General features: G+C 49.4%; 1 protein-coding gene across 20 annotated transcripts in view; it reads left to right on the top strand.

The window, feature by feature from the left end:
- The window catches only part of LOC140424893 (sickle tail protein-like), a 931,095-nt gene that overhangs the window by 781,055 nt on the left and 134,788 nt on the right, over positions 1 to 15,252 (top strand). For all 20 annotated transcript variants that reach the window (XM_072508468.1, XM_072508466.1, XM_072508467.1 and 17 more), the window contains 2 exons: positions 6,723 to 6,821; positions 6,949 to 6,995. In XM_072508468.1, the coding sequence (XP_072364569.1) occupies positions 6,723 to 6,821; positions 6,949 to 6,995 (146 nt within the window). The remainder of the gene's footprint in view (positions 1 to 6,722; positions 6,822 to 6,948; positions 6,996 to 15,252) is intronic.

Genomic DNA, 15,252 nt, shown 5'->3' with positions numbered 1-15,252 from the left:
ACCCACATACCCACCCATGACCAGTAGGAGAGGGTTAAAGTATCAAATGTGCAAAACACAAGCTTAAGCTGCCATGTTTGTGCATGTTGTGTTTTTTAATATAAATTTAGAGTACCCAATTCATTCTCCCTGTGTCTGCGTGGGTTTCACCCCCACAACCTAAAGATGTGCAGGTTAGGTGGATTGGTCACGCTAAATTGCCCCTTAATTGGAAAAAAGATTATTGGGTATTCTTAATTTTTTTAAAAAGTGGATTCCTGTGGGTGGGCATGCCATGTAGAATGTGGGAGACATTTGCGAGCATCCCAATCAAACCGTGATCCTTGGACACTGTGCCTGAACACTGCGGGAGGCCACATCACACCCTGGCAGTGTTGGCCTCGGTGCCTCTCATTGTCGGCGACGTCTCCCGCGCCCGTAGCGTCTAGGACTCCACCATTCATCCATGGATCTCCTGGAGTGTCACTGACATCTCCCTCTGAATGTCCTGACCACTCTCTATCGTATCCATCAGCTCCTTTTCCATAGTCTCAGCATCAGGCTGGGACCCAGCTCGGTCCTGGGATCCAGCAGACTTCTGGAGGGAGGGGGGGTGTAGGAAGGGTTGGGGATTGCACCAATAGTTGTGAGGGGGTGGATGCTCATGAGGGGGTGATAAGGTCTTGGGGTGGGGCGGTGTCGGGCATTGGATTGGATTGGATTGGATTTGTTTATTGTCACGTGTACCGAGGTACAGTGAAAAGTATTTTTATGCGAGCAGCTCAACAGATCATTAAGTACATGAGAAGAAAAGGGAATAAAAGAGAATACATAATAGGGCAACACAACATATACAATGTATCTACATAAGCACTGGCATCGGATGAAGCATACAGGGTGTAGTGTTAATGAAGTCAGTCCACAAGAGGGTCATTTAGGAGTCTGGTGACAGTGGGGAAGAAGCTGTTTTTGAGTCTGGCCATGCGTGTTCTCAGACTTCTGTATCTCCTGCCCGATGGAAGAAGTTGGAAGAGTGAGTAAGCCGGGTGGGAGGGATCTTTGATTATACTGCCCACTTTCCCCAGGCAGCGGGAGGTGCAGATGGAGTCAATGGATGGGAGGCAGGTTCGTGTGATGGACTGGGCGGTGTTCACGACTCTCTGAAGTTTCTTGAGGTCCTGGGCCGAGCAGTTGCCATACCAGGCTGTGATGCAGCCTGATAGGATGCTTTCTATGGTGCATCTGTAAAAGTTGTAAGAGTCAATGTGGACATGCCGAATTTCCTTAGTTTCCTGAGGAAGTATAGGCGCTGTTGTGCTTTCTTGGTGGTAGCATCGACGTGGGTGGACCAGGACAGTTTTTTGGAGATGTGCACCCCTAGGAATTTGAAACTGCTAACCATCTCCACCTCGGCCCCGTTGATGCTGACAGGGGTGTGTACAGTACTTTGCTTCCTGAAGTCAATTACCAGCTCTTTAGTTTTGCTGGCATTGAGGGAGAGGTTGTTGTCGCTACACCACTCCACTAGGTTCTCTATCTCCCTCCTGTATTCGGACTCATCGTTATTCGAGATCCGGCCCACTATGGTCGTATCATCAGCAAACTTGTAGATGGAGTTGGAACCAAGTTTTGCCACGCAGTCGTGTGTGTACAGGGAGTAGAGTAGGGGGCTAACTACGCAGCCTTGCGGGGCGCCGGTGTTGAGGACTATTTTGGAGGAGGTGTTGTTGTTCATTCTTACTGATTGTGGTCTGTTTGTCAGAAAATCGAGGATCCAGTTGCAGAGTGGGAAGCCAAGTCCTAGGTTTTGGAGCTTTGATATGAGCTTGGCTGGGATTATGGTGTTGAAGGCGGAGCTGTAGTCAATAAATAGGAGTCTAATGTAGGAGTCCTTGTTTTCGAGATGCTCTAGGGATGAGTGTAGGGCTAGGGAAATGGTGTCTGATGTGGACTGGTTGCAGCGGTATGCGAATTGCAGTGGATCAAGGCGTTCTGGGAGTATGGAGGTGATGCGCTTCATGATCAACCTCTCGAAGCACTTCATTATGACTGAAGTCAGGGCCACTGGTCGGTAGTCATTGAGGCACGTTGCCAGGTTCTTCTTTGGTACCGGTATGATGGTGGTCTTCTTGAAGCAGGTGGGGACCTCGGAGTGGTGTAGGGACAGGTTAAAGATGTCCGTGAATACCTCTGCCAGCTGGTCCGCGCAGGCTCTGAGTGCACGATCAGGGATCCCGCCTGGGCCCGTCGCCTTCCGAGGGTTCACTTTCAGGAAGGCCAATCTGACTTCGGAAGCTGTGATGGTGGGTATGGGTGAATTATGGGCTGCTGGGGCACTCGCCAGCGGATTGTTGGTTACCTGTTCGAACCGAGCATAGAATGCATTGAGTTCATCGGGGAGGGGTGCGCTGTGCCAGAGATACTGTTCAGCTTCGCTTTGTAGCCCGTTATGTTGTTTAGTCCTTGCCACAACCGCCGAGAGTCTGTCTGTGACTCTAGCTTGGTTTGATATTCTCTCTTGGCATTACGGATGGCTTTGCGGAGGTCGTATCTGGATTTCTTGTATAGGTCAGGGTCGTCTGCCTTGAACGCCTCAGATCTGTCTTTCAGTAGGGAGTCAATCTCGCGATTGAGCCATGGTTTCCGGTTGGGGAACGCACGTACTGCTTTCTTTGGCACGCAGTCGTCCACACATTTGCTGATGAAGTCTGTGACGGTGGTGGCATACTCATTTAAGTTGGTCGCTGAGTTCTTAAATATGGACCAGTCCACTGTCCCTAAGCAGGCACGTAAGACTGCTTTGGTGTCTACACACTCGTGCTGTCCGGTATAAGTTGTTTACCTTTTTCTGGCACTGAAGGCCATTCCTCATGGTCACACTCCTGGCGCTCACAGCTGCCGTCACCTCATCCCAGGCAGCACTGGCTGCCCTGTGGCTGACCCTCTGGGGAACAGGACATCTCTTCTCGCCTCCATTGCATCTAGGAGCATCCCCGAATCTTGGGCCAGTCTCCTGGGCGCCATTGTTGCGAGATGGCTGAGGTTGGCTGAGAAAGTGCTGCTTAAGTGCTGCTCGACCTTATTAGTTGGGGGCTGGTGAACGCGGTGCCGGCGAGCCTTCATTTGCGGCGAGAAACCTGTGGGCCTTGTTAAGTGGAACAATCAACGTAGAATAGCGTTGCCGGTCTCCCTGGGCCGAGTGCCGGGAAGTTTGCAGTAGGTCCACCTCGCTTACCACACTTAGAAATCTTTCTGGAGAATCACGCCCGGTATTCCCTCCCAGCTGCAGGCCAGGCTATTCATTTTGACCAGCTGCTGGGTAGGAAATGGATCCAAATGATAATGATCCTGCTACTAGGTTTGGCCCCATAAATACTGGGGTCAAACAGAGTGGAAGCGGTGCTCTTGTGGAACTGCTAATTGTTGCCCATCATGTTCTAAGCCTTGGATCAGTGGGTTCTGAAAATCTGATTGATTACTTTGCATGGGGAAAGCATTAGTCCTTGGTTAGTAAATTAAATGACAGGTTAGGAAATTTTGCTTTTCTACCACTTGTAAAGATGATGACAGACATGCTCCCATCTCCCGATATGAGAATGTCGTTCTTGCCTGCCTATTCCATAGCATTTGTTAAAATAAATGCCGATATAGGTCTCTGGCTCTGTCCGTTATATTTGAGCCTTGCACTAAACCATCTATTTTTTCCCTCTCTCAAAGGCATTAGAATCACTTCCCAAAGTTAAAATCAATCTTGAGCAGCAGAAGTGCACAAAATTCTATTAAAAACAGTATAACACATCAGACCAATGTCCCACAGGTGGACTATTTTCATATTATTGGATTTCCCTGGGATAGGGTTGATTTATGTGGATTATTTCAGAGGTATGAAAGGCCTATTACTTGCAAGGTGTGATTGGGTTTTCTTATTCACAGCCTAACTCCATCCATCTAACTGCCATTAGAATGCTATTTGATACCTTTTGTAATTAGCAATTTTTTTAAACCAACTATCTTAAGATTTATGTTTAAATATTATTTATCTGTGTTTCTCCTTGCTGTTGTTAGCTATGTACGTAATGGGCATAATCTTGCACTCAGTGCACAGAGTGCTGGCTGGGACGAGGGAACTGGTATGTAGCTATTTTAGAAGAGGGCAAGGCACCACTGGAAAGGATCAAAGCAAAGTGGGAGGAAGAGTTGGGAGAGGTTATAGAGGAGGGCGTCTGGTGTGAGGTGCTCCAGAGAGAAAATGCCTCCATCTCATGTGCGAGGTTGGGGCTGATACAGCTGAAGGTGGTATACAGAGCGCACCTCACGAGGGCGAGGATGAGCCGATTCTTTGAAGGAGTAGAAGATGTGTGTGAGCGTTGTGGGGGTGGGGGGGGGCGCTAATCACGTTAATATGTTTTGGTCCTGTCCAAAGTTAGAGGATTACTGGAAGGAGGTTTTTAAGGTAAATTCCAAGGTGGTGCGTGTGAAACTGGACCCGGGTCCCCGGGAGGCCATATTCGGAGTATCGGACCAGCCAGTGTTGGAAACGGGTGCGGAGGCAGATATCGTAGCCTTCGCCTCGTTGATCACCCGAAGGTGGATCCTGTTGGGATGGAGAGCAGCCTCTCCACCCTGTGCCCTGGCGCTGACAAACACCACGTTGATTCTTGAGAAGGTTACGTTTGAACTGAGGGGAAGGACGGGGGGGACGGGATGACGACGGGGGGGGGGGGGGGGCGCGGTTCTACAAGTCATGGGCATTATTCATTATGCACTTTCAAGAACTGGATAACATCGAACATTAGTTGGGGGGGATGGGTGGGAGGGTTGGGGGGGAGGGGGGCTGTGTGTATTAAGGGTGACTATGGGTAATCCCTGATTCCTTTTTGTCATTTGTTTATGGAAACATGCGGGCTAATGTTTGGGGGATGGTGGGAGGATGGGATCGTTGTTATTGTTATGGGGATTGACATATTTGTTGCTGATTATTGTTTATTGTTGGTGGGTGTAAATTTGGGAGAAAATGTGAAAAAGGAGAATAAAAATATATATTTTTTTTTAAAGTGTGGCCGCAGCGGGTCGCTCCCCACTGAGGCCCTGAATAGGACCAGAGTCCGGATAGATAACGTGGTGTTTGTCAGCGCTGCGAGCACCAGGAAACACCTGGCTAAACGTGATTGTTACGGAACTTTGTCCCCATTCGGTTCGATCGTGCCCTTCATTTAAATTTATTTAAATGCGGTTTCCGCCCTCATTACATCTCCGGCGAGGAGGCAGGGACAATTGGAAAATGAGATCTTGCCAACATTAATCTAATTTTCCCATTCTCCTGGGATTTTGCGCCCATGTCTTCGTTCACTCTCAAGGCAAAGGTGGACCCAAAATCACCCCCAATGTCTCACCTGGTCCTTCATATATTTTGCTGCTAAAGTATTTCAAGCAATGAACAGGCTGCTCTGAGAACACTGTGAACAGTACAAATTGCTTCTTTCAGTGAAGTTACAAACTATTGACATTTTTATTACCTAGTTAGATTGAAAGCGCTGCATTTGATCCAAATGCTAACTACATACTAGTCATTACCAGGACTAAAAACAGAACAACCAATAACTAGCAGCTTTACATGGATAGTAAATGTGACCTAGTCAGTGTTGCCTATATCTTAAGAGCTGGTCTAACCAAACAGAATCGCAGGGACACATCAACTGCTGATGGAGGATCATTTACTTGGTGAAAGACGCTCTTTAGTCTGTTTGAAACTTGTGGATTTCCAGTGCAATTTCCATTTCGAGTGTTGCAGACTGCACATTCAAAAGCCAAGGACTATATCCTAATTGACACATCAAGCTTGGACAGCCGCCGCCAAGGCGCAATGGATAAAGTGAGGCCTTTCAGTCATGGGCCGTTGAATTCCTGCAGCGCAGCAGGAGGCTATTCGGCCCACGAGGGTGCACCGATCCTACCCAAGTCCACTACCCTGCCCACCTAACCTTTGGACACTTAGGGGCAGTCTAGAATGGCCAATCCACCTAACCTGCATATCTTTGTACTGTTGGGAGGAAACCGGAGCACCTGGAAGAAACCCACGCAGACACTGGGAGAATGTACAAACGCCACACAGTCACCCGAGGTCCCTGGCAATGTGAGGCAGCAATTCTAACCACTGTGCCATTGCGCTGCCTTGTGCTGCAAATGTGGACCGAGAGGCTGATATCTATAAAACCCCTCAGACTGTGTGCTTAACCCATACCATATGTAATGTATTGAAGCACCACAGAGTGCAACATGACTGATGTATATAGTTTAAACAGAATTGTGCTCTCTGTAACAAAAATATTTGTAACGTTCTTATTTCTGAATTGCAGCATCTCAGAGTGCATCTTGATCTGTGGAGAAAATGTGAATATCATTGCACTTTCTTGTGACAATTTGAAATGTTTTGTAATGGCTCCATCAGATATTTTATGAATAAAGTATATTTTTGCAAAAAAAAATCAAACCAAATTATAATTTAATGTGTTTTGCCTGTCAGGGTATCATATCCTCCTGAATCTTGCTACTTAAGATATGATCATTATTTAAACCAGTAATGACTCAAAATAGTAATACAATATAAATTCCAAATGCTGTGTAACTAGAGTGGTCTGTTCTGAATTTAGATCTGTTTCCTCTGTGTTTGTGGGATGGTCTTTGAACAATCTGACTTAAGGTATTTATTAGAACGCGACTGAATTATGGCTGTTTTTATTTAGGGAGCGAATGAAGGCTATGGAGGAACAGATCGCTAGTCTGACGGGTCTTGTTCAGTCTGCACTCTTCAAGGGGGGAAGTAATGCAAAGGAAGTTCCAAGGTAAGAGAACGAAACAGTCTCACAACTTTTGCAGTATCTATCTAATGCGATTTCAGCTACTTAAAGAATTGTGACATGTACTTTGACATCAGAATTTATATGTTTAATTTGTGCTCATCTATTTCAGTGAGAAAATAAAAGTTGCGCCACTTAGCAGCAGTTCTGAGGCACAAGGTACATTTGCTTCATCCTCTAATAATTTTGAAACTGCTGTTTTCTAAAGCTTGCATGATATCTGCATGTATTGCTCAATGAGATTTTTTTCTAGTGCAATGAGGTCCCACTTTTCGCACCCAAGAAGAAAAGGACTTGTCAAATTCTGAGATTAACAGTACCATTTTATTTTTGTCATTCATGGGATGTGGACTTCGCTGGCTAGGCCAGTATTTATTGTCCAATTCGAATTGCCCTTGGGAAGGTGCTGGTGAGCAGCCTTGAACTACTGCTTTAAGGAGGGAGTTCCAGGATTTTGACCCAGCGGCATAGAAGGAACTGCGATACACCTATGCGGGCAACATCCTTGAAGATCCTGTGTGTGACGCACCTTTGCGCCGATGTCAGATAGCAGCAAACTCAACAGAGTGCGGATTCGGCGACCCATCAACATTTCAGCCGGGGCCACCGCATAACAGCATGAGAAGTCATCCTATATGAGAAGAGAAAGCATGCCAGCCTGGTATCCATCTAACCTGCGGTTTGTTTCTTCAGGCTCTGCTTCACCATCTGTACGGCACGTTCCACCAATACATTCAACGTCAGATGAGCAAACTCCCCACTAGTAAATGAGGCTCCCTTGTCCGTATCAATCACCTCCGGTAATCTGTAGGTAGAAAAGGATGTGCATAGCTGCTGAGTGGTTGCGCAAGAGGTGATGGACGTTATTTTGTGGACCGCGAGCCACTTTGACTGCGCATCCACCAAAATGAGGAATATGGAATCCAAGATTGGGCCAGCGAAATCCGCTTGAACGCGGGCCACTCCTTTGGGTGCAAAGACACTGTTGTCAGAAACTTCTGATGGGCCTGACACGCAGCTCAATGTCCATATCGATACCGGGCACCAGACATAACTCCTAGCCAGCATTTTCATTTCAGAAATGACTGGATGAGCAGCATGAAGGTCTTTCAAAACACTAAAGGGTTGGCCTTCCGCAGGCACGATGATTCTTGTGCCCCATAGGAGGACACCGTCATTGACGGTCAGTTCTGACATCCTGGTTGAAAAAGCTTTGAACTCCAATGGAAGCTGGCACCATGATCCACCAGATAAAACCAAATGTCACATCTTAGCTAACACTGGATCATACTGCGTGCAATCAAGTAGCCGTCACTGATGAGGTGTCCATAAAATTGAGGACAGCTACGATCTCTCGGTCATGGGAGGATCCGCCAAGACAACTTAATGCGTCGACATTCGCAATCGACGTGCCTGGATGATGTTCGAATGAGTATTACTACGCAGCCAATATAGAGTATGCAGTCCAGGCTGACAATTGGTGGCACCGCCTTCTCGCGAAAGAGGCCAAGCAGCAGCTTATAATCGTTATGATGAAAAAATGGTGGCAGTAAACGTATTAGTGGAAGCGTTTAACTCCGAAGACAATTGCCGGACCTTCTTTTTCTATATGAGCATAATTGCGTTCAGCAGCCATTAACGTCCTGGAGGCAAAAGCTATTGGACGGTCCTGGCCGTCACCCATGCGGCACCAAGTCCATACGCAATGTGTCACACATCAAATAAAGCGGTTTCACAGCGTCAAAATGAGTGAGGACTTTGGACGACACCAGCATCCGTTCCACCAAATGAAATTCAGTCCCCTGGTCAGCGCCCAAATCCAGGGGTTGGTTTTTCTAGCAGAAGAAAATGGAGGGGACCAGGTTTGTTGCCTAATTCGGTATAAAACGGACTTAATAATTTATCAGGCGCAAGAAAGAGCAAAGCTCTGTAACATCTCGCCACGTGGAGGCCATCGCCATTGCCTGTACTTTGTCAGAGACTGGCTGTAGGCCATCTCGGTCCACTCGGTAACCTAAATATACCACCTCTTTCGCACTGAAGATGCACTTTGCTTTACGCAGATGGATGCCATATTCTGAGAACTGCTGCAAAACTGCCTCAAGATTTTTGTGGTGTTCTGTTTCCGTCGCTCCCGTAATTAACACATCATCAGGATATACAGCAACGCATGAGAGACCTTGCACAATACTCTCTCTTGACTCTTTGAAACACGGTGCAAGCTGAAGAGATGCCGAATGAAAGTCTGATATACTCATATAAGCCCTTATGGGTGTTGATCGTAACGTATTTTCATGAGGCCTCGTGCAGTTTGAGCTGCAGATAAGCATTGCTGATATCCAATAAGTCTTTGATTCGAGGAAGTGGGTAATGGTCCAAACGAGAAGCCATATGTATTGTTAATTTGTATTCGCCGCAGAGGCGGACAGTCTGGCTCCATTTCATGACTGCTCAAAACGGACCGACCAAATGATCTAGAGGCTTTCGAATCACTGGAGCTCAGCTTCAACCTTGACCACAGTTGCATAAGGGCTGCAGATAGGAGCTACTGGTGGTGCAGCACACAGTTCAGCTGCATTGCAGACTCGTCTCCCGCTTCTTCGGGATTGTTCAAATGAAGGGTCCGTGCATCGGGCCAATGTCTACCTTGTCCCAAGCGGTCTGGGCACTGTCCCTCAAGCAGCCGGCGGCTTCGGTGATCCAACATCCACACTTCTCACTGGGGGCGGAGTCAGCCCCTCCTGAATCCAGAGAGATCCTGCACCGCGGCCTAGGTTCTTGAGAAGTCATGGCGATCCAGTTTAGCTGGAAAAAGGTGGCGAGGGGAGCTTCTCCTAGAAGCTGTTTTTGTACATTGAAATTATTAATATCACAAACCAAGCAGTCCCGAAGAATATCTGCCAACACAGCCCCGTATTCATAATACTCTGCGATTTTCCACAGGCAGGTAACATAGCCGGCAACTGACTCCTCTTCCGACCTTTCCGCCCTATTAAATCTGTACCATTGCACAATGATGGACAGTATCGGGTTGAAATGATTCCCAACCAACGCAATGGGCTGTTTGAATGCTATCGTATCCGGTGTTGCCGGGAAAGTGAGGCCCCTAAATATGCTGAATATGTGCACACCACAGGCCTTTACAAATGTCACAGTCTGGTGCTCATTTTCGGCTATGTTATTGGCACAGAAAAAGTATCACAAGCATTCTGTGTACTGGCTCCACAACTCAACTGCAGGGTACAAAGCATCTAGCCGGCCAAACAAAGGCATAGTGAAGACTCAATGTTGTACCTTAATCACAGGCGATGCAATATCTCCGAGAGATGGTGTAGGTGGCGTAGTGGCCTGCGCCGTCAGGAACGTTGCTTATCTCAGGCGGAGCATCGCGGGTGGGCCGGCTGATCACATAGCAACGGGGTTGTGACTGCACTCGACACGCATCTCGAAGACGCCGAGTTGGAGCGTTGGGAGCCATTCTCTACCCGATCGCTGTTCCCGATTTTGGAGTCGGGCTACGGAGAATCCCACCCGTGAACTTCTGAAATAAAAGCGGAAAATGTCTGCGGCCCAGAAAAAATCGTAAAAGGAGGAATCAGAAGTTCGTGGCGAGTTAGGACCAGATATCGAGTGTGGAAATGCCAGATGCGCAGGGTCCGGCCCCATCAGCTCAGTGGTCGACGGACCAGTTGGTGAGCTTCCTAAACATCTCAGGGAGTGTGCGGAGGACCTGGCCCGGGCGGTGGACTCGATCAGGGCGGTGGTTGACCGCGTGGAGACGAGACTGACGACCCAGGGACAGGCAACCCAGAGGCTGGAGGAGCTGGCAGGGGAGCATGAGGAGCAGGCCACCTCGATTTATTTTTAAAAATTTTAGTACCCAATTATGTATATTTTTTCCAATTAAGGAGCAATTTAGCATGGCCAATGCCCTAACCTGCACATCTTTGGGTTTTGGCTGTGAAACCCACACAGATACTGGGAGAATGTGCAAACTCCACAAGGACAGTGACCCAGAGCCCGGATCCGAACCCGGGTCCTCAGCGCCGCAGTCCCAGTGCTATCCACTGCGCCACATGCCGCTCTCCAGTCCACCTCGATGGCAGCAGAGATAGGGATGCTGCAAGCCCAGCAGAAGCGATTGCTGGAGAAAGTGGAGGACCTGGAGAACCGTTCTCGGAGGCAGAACATCCGGATTGTGGGTCTGCCGGAGGGAAAAGAAGGATCAAATGCTGGTGCGTATGTGGGGAAGATGTTGGAGAAGCTGCTGGGAGAAGATGCGTTCAACAAGCCACTGGAGGTGGTCCGGACCCACAGGGTTCTTATGCGTAAGCCCCAGGGGGGGGTGAGCCCCCGAGGGCAATGGTGGTACGATTGCATTGGTTCCTGGACAAGGAACGCATTATGAGATGGGCCAGGCAGACGAGGCGATATACGTGGGAAGATCCGGGTGTATCAGGACCTGGGAGCAGAACTCGCAAAGAGGAGGGCGAGTTTTAACAAGGTCAAGTCGGCCCTGTATGAAAAGGGAATAAAGTTTGGACTGCGGTACCCGGCCCGCCTGTGGGTGATCTATGAGGGTCGGGAACTATACTTTGGCTCGACGGAGGACGCGATGGACTTTATGAAAGATAATAAACTGATGAGAGAAGGAACACCTTGAACCTTGACTGTGGGGAGCTGAGCCATGTTTTGTAAAACTTTTAACTTTCGACTTGCGATGTTTGGACTGACTTTGGAGGTTCTGTATATATTTTTTCCGTCTTTCTTTCGGTTCTGTTCGGGATTATGTTAACAGATAGTACTTTGTTAAGGGAGATGGGGTGGGCATTTGTGCTCGGACCTTGGGAGGGACTGTTTATTTGTTTTTGCATCTTGCCATTGTTTTGATTGTTTGCACTAAGAGCGGGGGGGAAGGGGAACCAGCAGTGGGTAAGATGCCATGCGCCAGGGGCTGCCAGGCTAGCTGGGAGGGCTACTTCACGGAAGCAAAGTGGGGGGTGAGCCAAAGACCAATGTGGGGGGGGGGGGGTACACTGCTGATAGGGAGGGGACTTTTAAGTTGGTGGAAGAGGAGAGTTGATGGCGGTAGCTGCTTGGGGGCGGGCCAGGTGAGGTGCAGGACATGGGCCAAGGACTGGCTTAGGAGAGGTTATGGCTGACCGGCAGGGCAGGGGGGTGGGTGACCCCCGACTAGGCTGGTCACGTGGAACGTTCGCGGGTTAAATGGGCCGGTCAAAAGGACCCGTATGTTCGCACACTTGAGGCAACTGAAGGTGGACGTGGCCATGTTGTCGGAGACACACTTGAAGGTGGGGGATCAGGTTAGGTTGAGGAAGGGCTGGGTCGGACAGGTGTTCCATTTGGGATTGGACTTTAAAACGAGGGGGACGGCAATCCCAGTCACTAAAAGGGTAGCATTTGAGGTGGGGAAGGTGGAGGCGGACCCGGGGGGGTAGATTCATCATGGTTAGTGGGAAGCTGGAGGGAATGGCCGTGGTATTAGTGAATATATATGCCCCAAACTGGGATGATGTTGAGTTCATTAGGAGGGTGCTCGGGAAGATCCCCGGACCTCTATTCACATCTACTGATTAAGGGGGGAGACTTTAACACGGTCCTGGATCTGAGACTGCACCGATCGAGTCCCAGGGCTGGAAAGGTGTCAGCTATGGCAAAGGAACTGAGGGGGTTCATGGAGCGCATGGGAGGGGTGGACCCGTAGAGATTTGGGAGGCCAAGGAGTAAGGAGTTTTCATTCTACTCCCATGTGCATAAGACGAACTCCCGGATAGATTTCTTAGTGCTGGACAAAATGCTGCTGGCTGAGGTGGTGGATACTGAATATTCAGCAATTGTAGTGTCAGATGGCCAGGGCAAACAGTAGTGGGGAGAGTTGACACCCCTGTCTTGTCCCCCTACACAAACTAAAATATTCTGACCGGACCCGGTTGGTCCTTACATTCGCCACCGGTGCCTGATATAACAGCCGGACCCAGTCTGGGTAGACCTGCAAGTGAGCAAAGAAAAGGCACAGCGGCCGCAATGGAGGTTAGATGTAGGACTGCTAGAGGAGGATGAGGTGTGTGAGCGGGTGAGGGTGGCCATTCGGGGATATGCGATCAATGATATGGGTGAGATCTCGGCAGGGGTATATCCTGATTTAGCCTATATGAAGGCGTTTATCAGGGGGGAACTCATTTCGATTCGGGCCCATAAGGAGAAGGCTGAATGGGGGGAGTTGGACAGGCTGGTAGGTGAACTTTTACAGGTGGACAGGAGTTATGCGGAGTCTCCGGATGAGGGGCTTCTGAAGGAGCATCAGAGACTGCAAATGGAATTTGGGCTCCTGTCCACGGAGGGGCAACTGAGGAGGGTGAAGGGGGCGGTGTATGAATATGGGGAAAAAGCCAGCAGGATGTTGGCGCATCAGTTGAGAAAGCAGGAGGCAGCGAGAGAAATTGGGAAAGAAAAGGATACAGGGGGGAAGATGATGCTGGATCCGGCGGGGGTGAATGATGTGTTTCGGGAATTTTATAGTAGACTATACAAATCGGAACCCCCAGCTGGGGAGGAGGGCATGAAGCGATTCTTGGGGGGGTCTGGAGTTCCGAGGACAGATGAGGAGTTGGTGGAAGGCTTGGTAGGCCCAATCGGGCTTGGGGCGATTATAGACGGATTGGGGGGGGGGGGGCGATGCAATCGGGTCAGGCTCCGGGACCTGATGGATACCCGGTCGAGTTCTACAAAACGTTTTATGGGCTGCTGGGGCCGCTCCTGGTAAAGGCTTTTAATGAGTCCCAGGAGCTGGGAGTGCTCCCCCCAACGTTATTGCAGGCATGGCTTTCCCTTCTTCTGAGCGGGATAAGGATCCAGAGAACTGTGGATCGTATAGGTCGATCTCTCTTTCAAATGTGGATGCAAAGTTGCTGGCAAAGATCTTGGCCACGCACATAGAGAATTGTGTCCCGGAGGTGATAGGGGAGGACCAGATGGGGTTTGTGAAGCGACGTCACCTGATGTCCAACATTAGACGGCTCGTAAAATTTGTAATGATGCCAGCGGAGGGGCGCGATGTCGAGGTGGTGGTAGCCATGGATGCAGAAAAGGCCTTTGATTGGGTAGAGTGGAAGTACCTGTGGGATATCCTGGGCAGGTTTGGGTTTGGGAAGGGATTTGTTGACTGGGTCCGGCTGTTATATCAGGCACCGGTGGCGAATGTAAGGACCAACCGGGTCCGGTCAGAATATTTTAGTTTGTGTAGGGGGACAAGACAGGGGTGTCCACTCTACCCACTACTGTTTGCCCTGGCCATAGAGCCCTTGGCAATGGTGCTTAGGTCATCGAACATCTGGCGGGGAATAGTGAGGGGGGGGGTGGAGCATAGGGTTTCACTCTACGTGGACGACTTGCTCCTTTACATAACAGACGCGTTGGGCGGGATGGCTGGGATTATGGAGATATTGGAGGAATTTGGTCGGTTCTCGGGCTACAAATTAAACATGGGTAAGAGTGAGGTGTTCGCAATCCAGGCACGGGGGCAGGAGAGGAGACTGAGGGAGTTAGCGTTTAAAGTGGTGGGAAGGAGTTTTAGGTACCTGGGGATTCAAGTGGCAAGGGACTGCGGTCAGTTCCATAAGTTAAATTTGGGCCTGGCGGTTGAGCAAATGAAAGGGGACTTCTGCAGGTGGGAAATGCTCCCACTGTCACTGGCGGGGAGGGTACAGACTGTGAAGGTGACAGTCCTCCCGAAATTGCTATTTGTGTTTCAATGTCTTCCAATTTTTATCCCTAAGGCATTTTTCAGGAAGTTGAACACGGTTATCTCGGGTTTTGTATGGGCTGGTAAAGCCCCGAAGGTGAAGAAGGTCAATTTGGAACAGGGGCGCGGGATGGGGGCTTGGTCCTTCCGAATTTTATTAATTATTACTGGGCGGCGAATATATCGATGGTTAGGAAGTTGGTAGTGGGGGAGGGGTCCGTGTAGGAGCGGGTGGAGGCGGCATCCTGTAAGGGTACAAGTTTGGAGGCTTTGTTAACGGCACCTCTGCCATTCTTGCCGGCTTGGTACTCCACAAGCCCAGTGATAGTGGCAGCCCTGAGAGTGTGGGAGCAATGGAGGCAGCACATGAGACTGGAGAGGGCATCGGTGTGGTCACCGATCTGTGACAACCACCGTTTTGTTCCGGGAGGTCTGGACGATGGCTTTAGGAGGTGGCAGCGGGCAGGAATTGAGAGATTTGGGGATCTCTTCATTGAGGAGGGTTTTCCGAGTCTGGAGAGATTAGAGGAGGCGTTTCAGTTGCCGGGTGGGAACTGATTTCGGTACCTACAGGTACGGGACTTTGTCCGGAGGCAGGTTCCAAGCTTCCCTCGCATTCCTCTAAGGGGACTGTAGGATAAGGTGATGTCAAAA

This window comes from Scyliorhinus torazame, chromosome 6 (assembly GCF_047496885.1).
Source record: "Scyliorhinus torazame isolate Kashiwa2021f chromosome 6, sScyTor2.1, whole genome shotgun sequence".
Classification (NCBI taxonomy): Eukaryota; Metazoa; Chordata; class Chondrichthyes; order Carcharhiniformes; family Scyliorhinidae; genus Scyliorhinus; species Scyliorhinus torazame.
The sequence above is the reverse complement of the archived record's forward strand: the minus strand, read 5'-3'. Positions and strand labels throughout refer to the sequence as shown.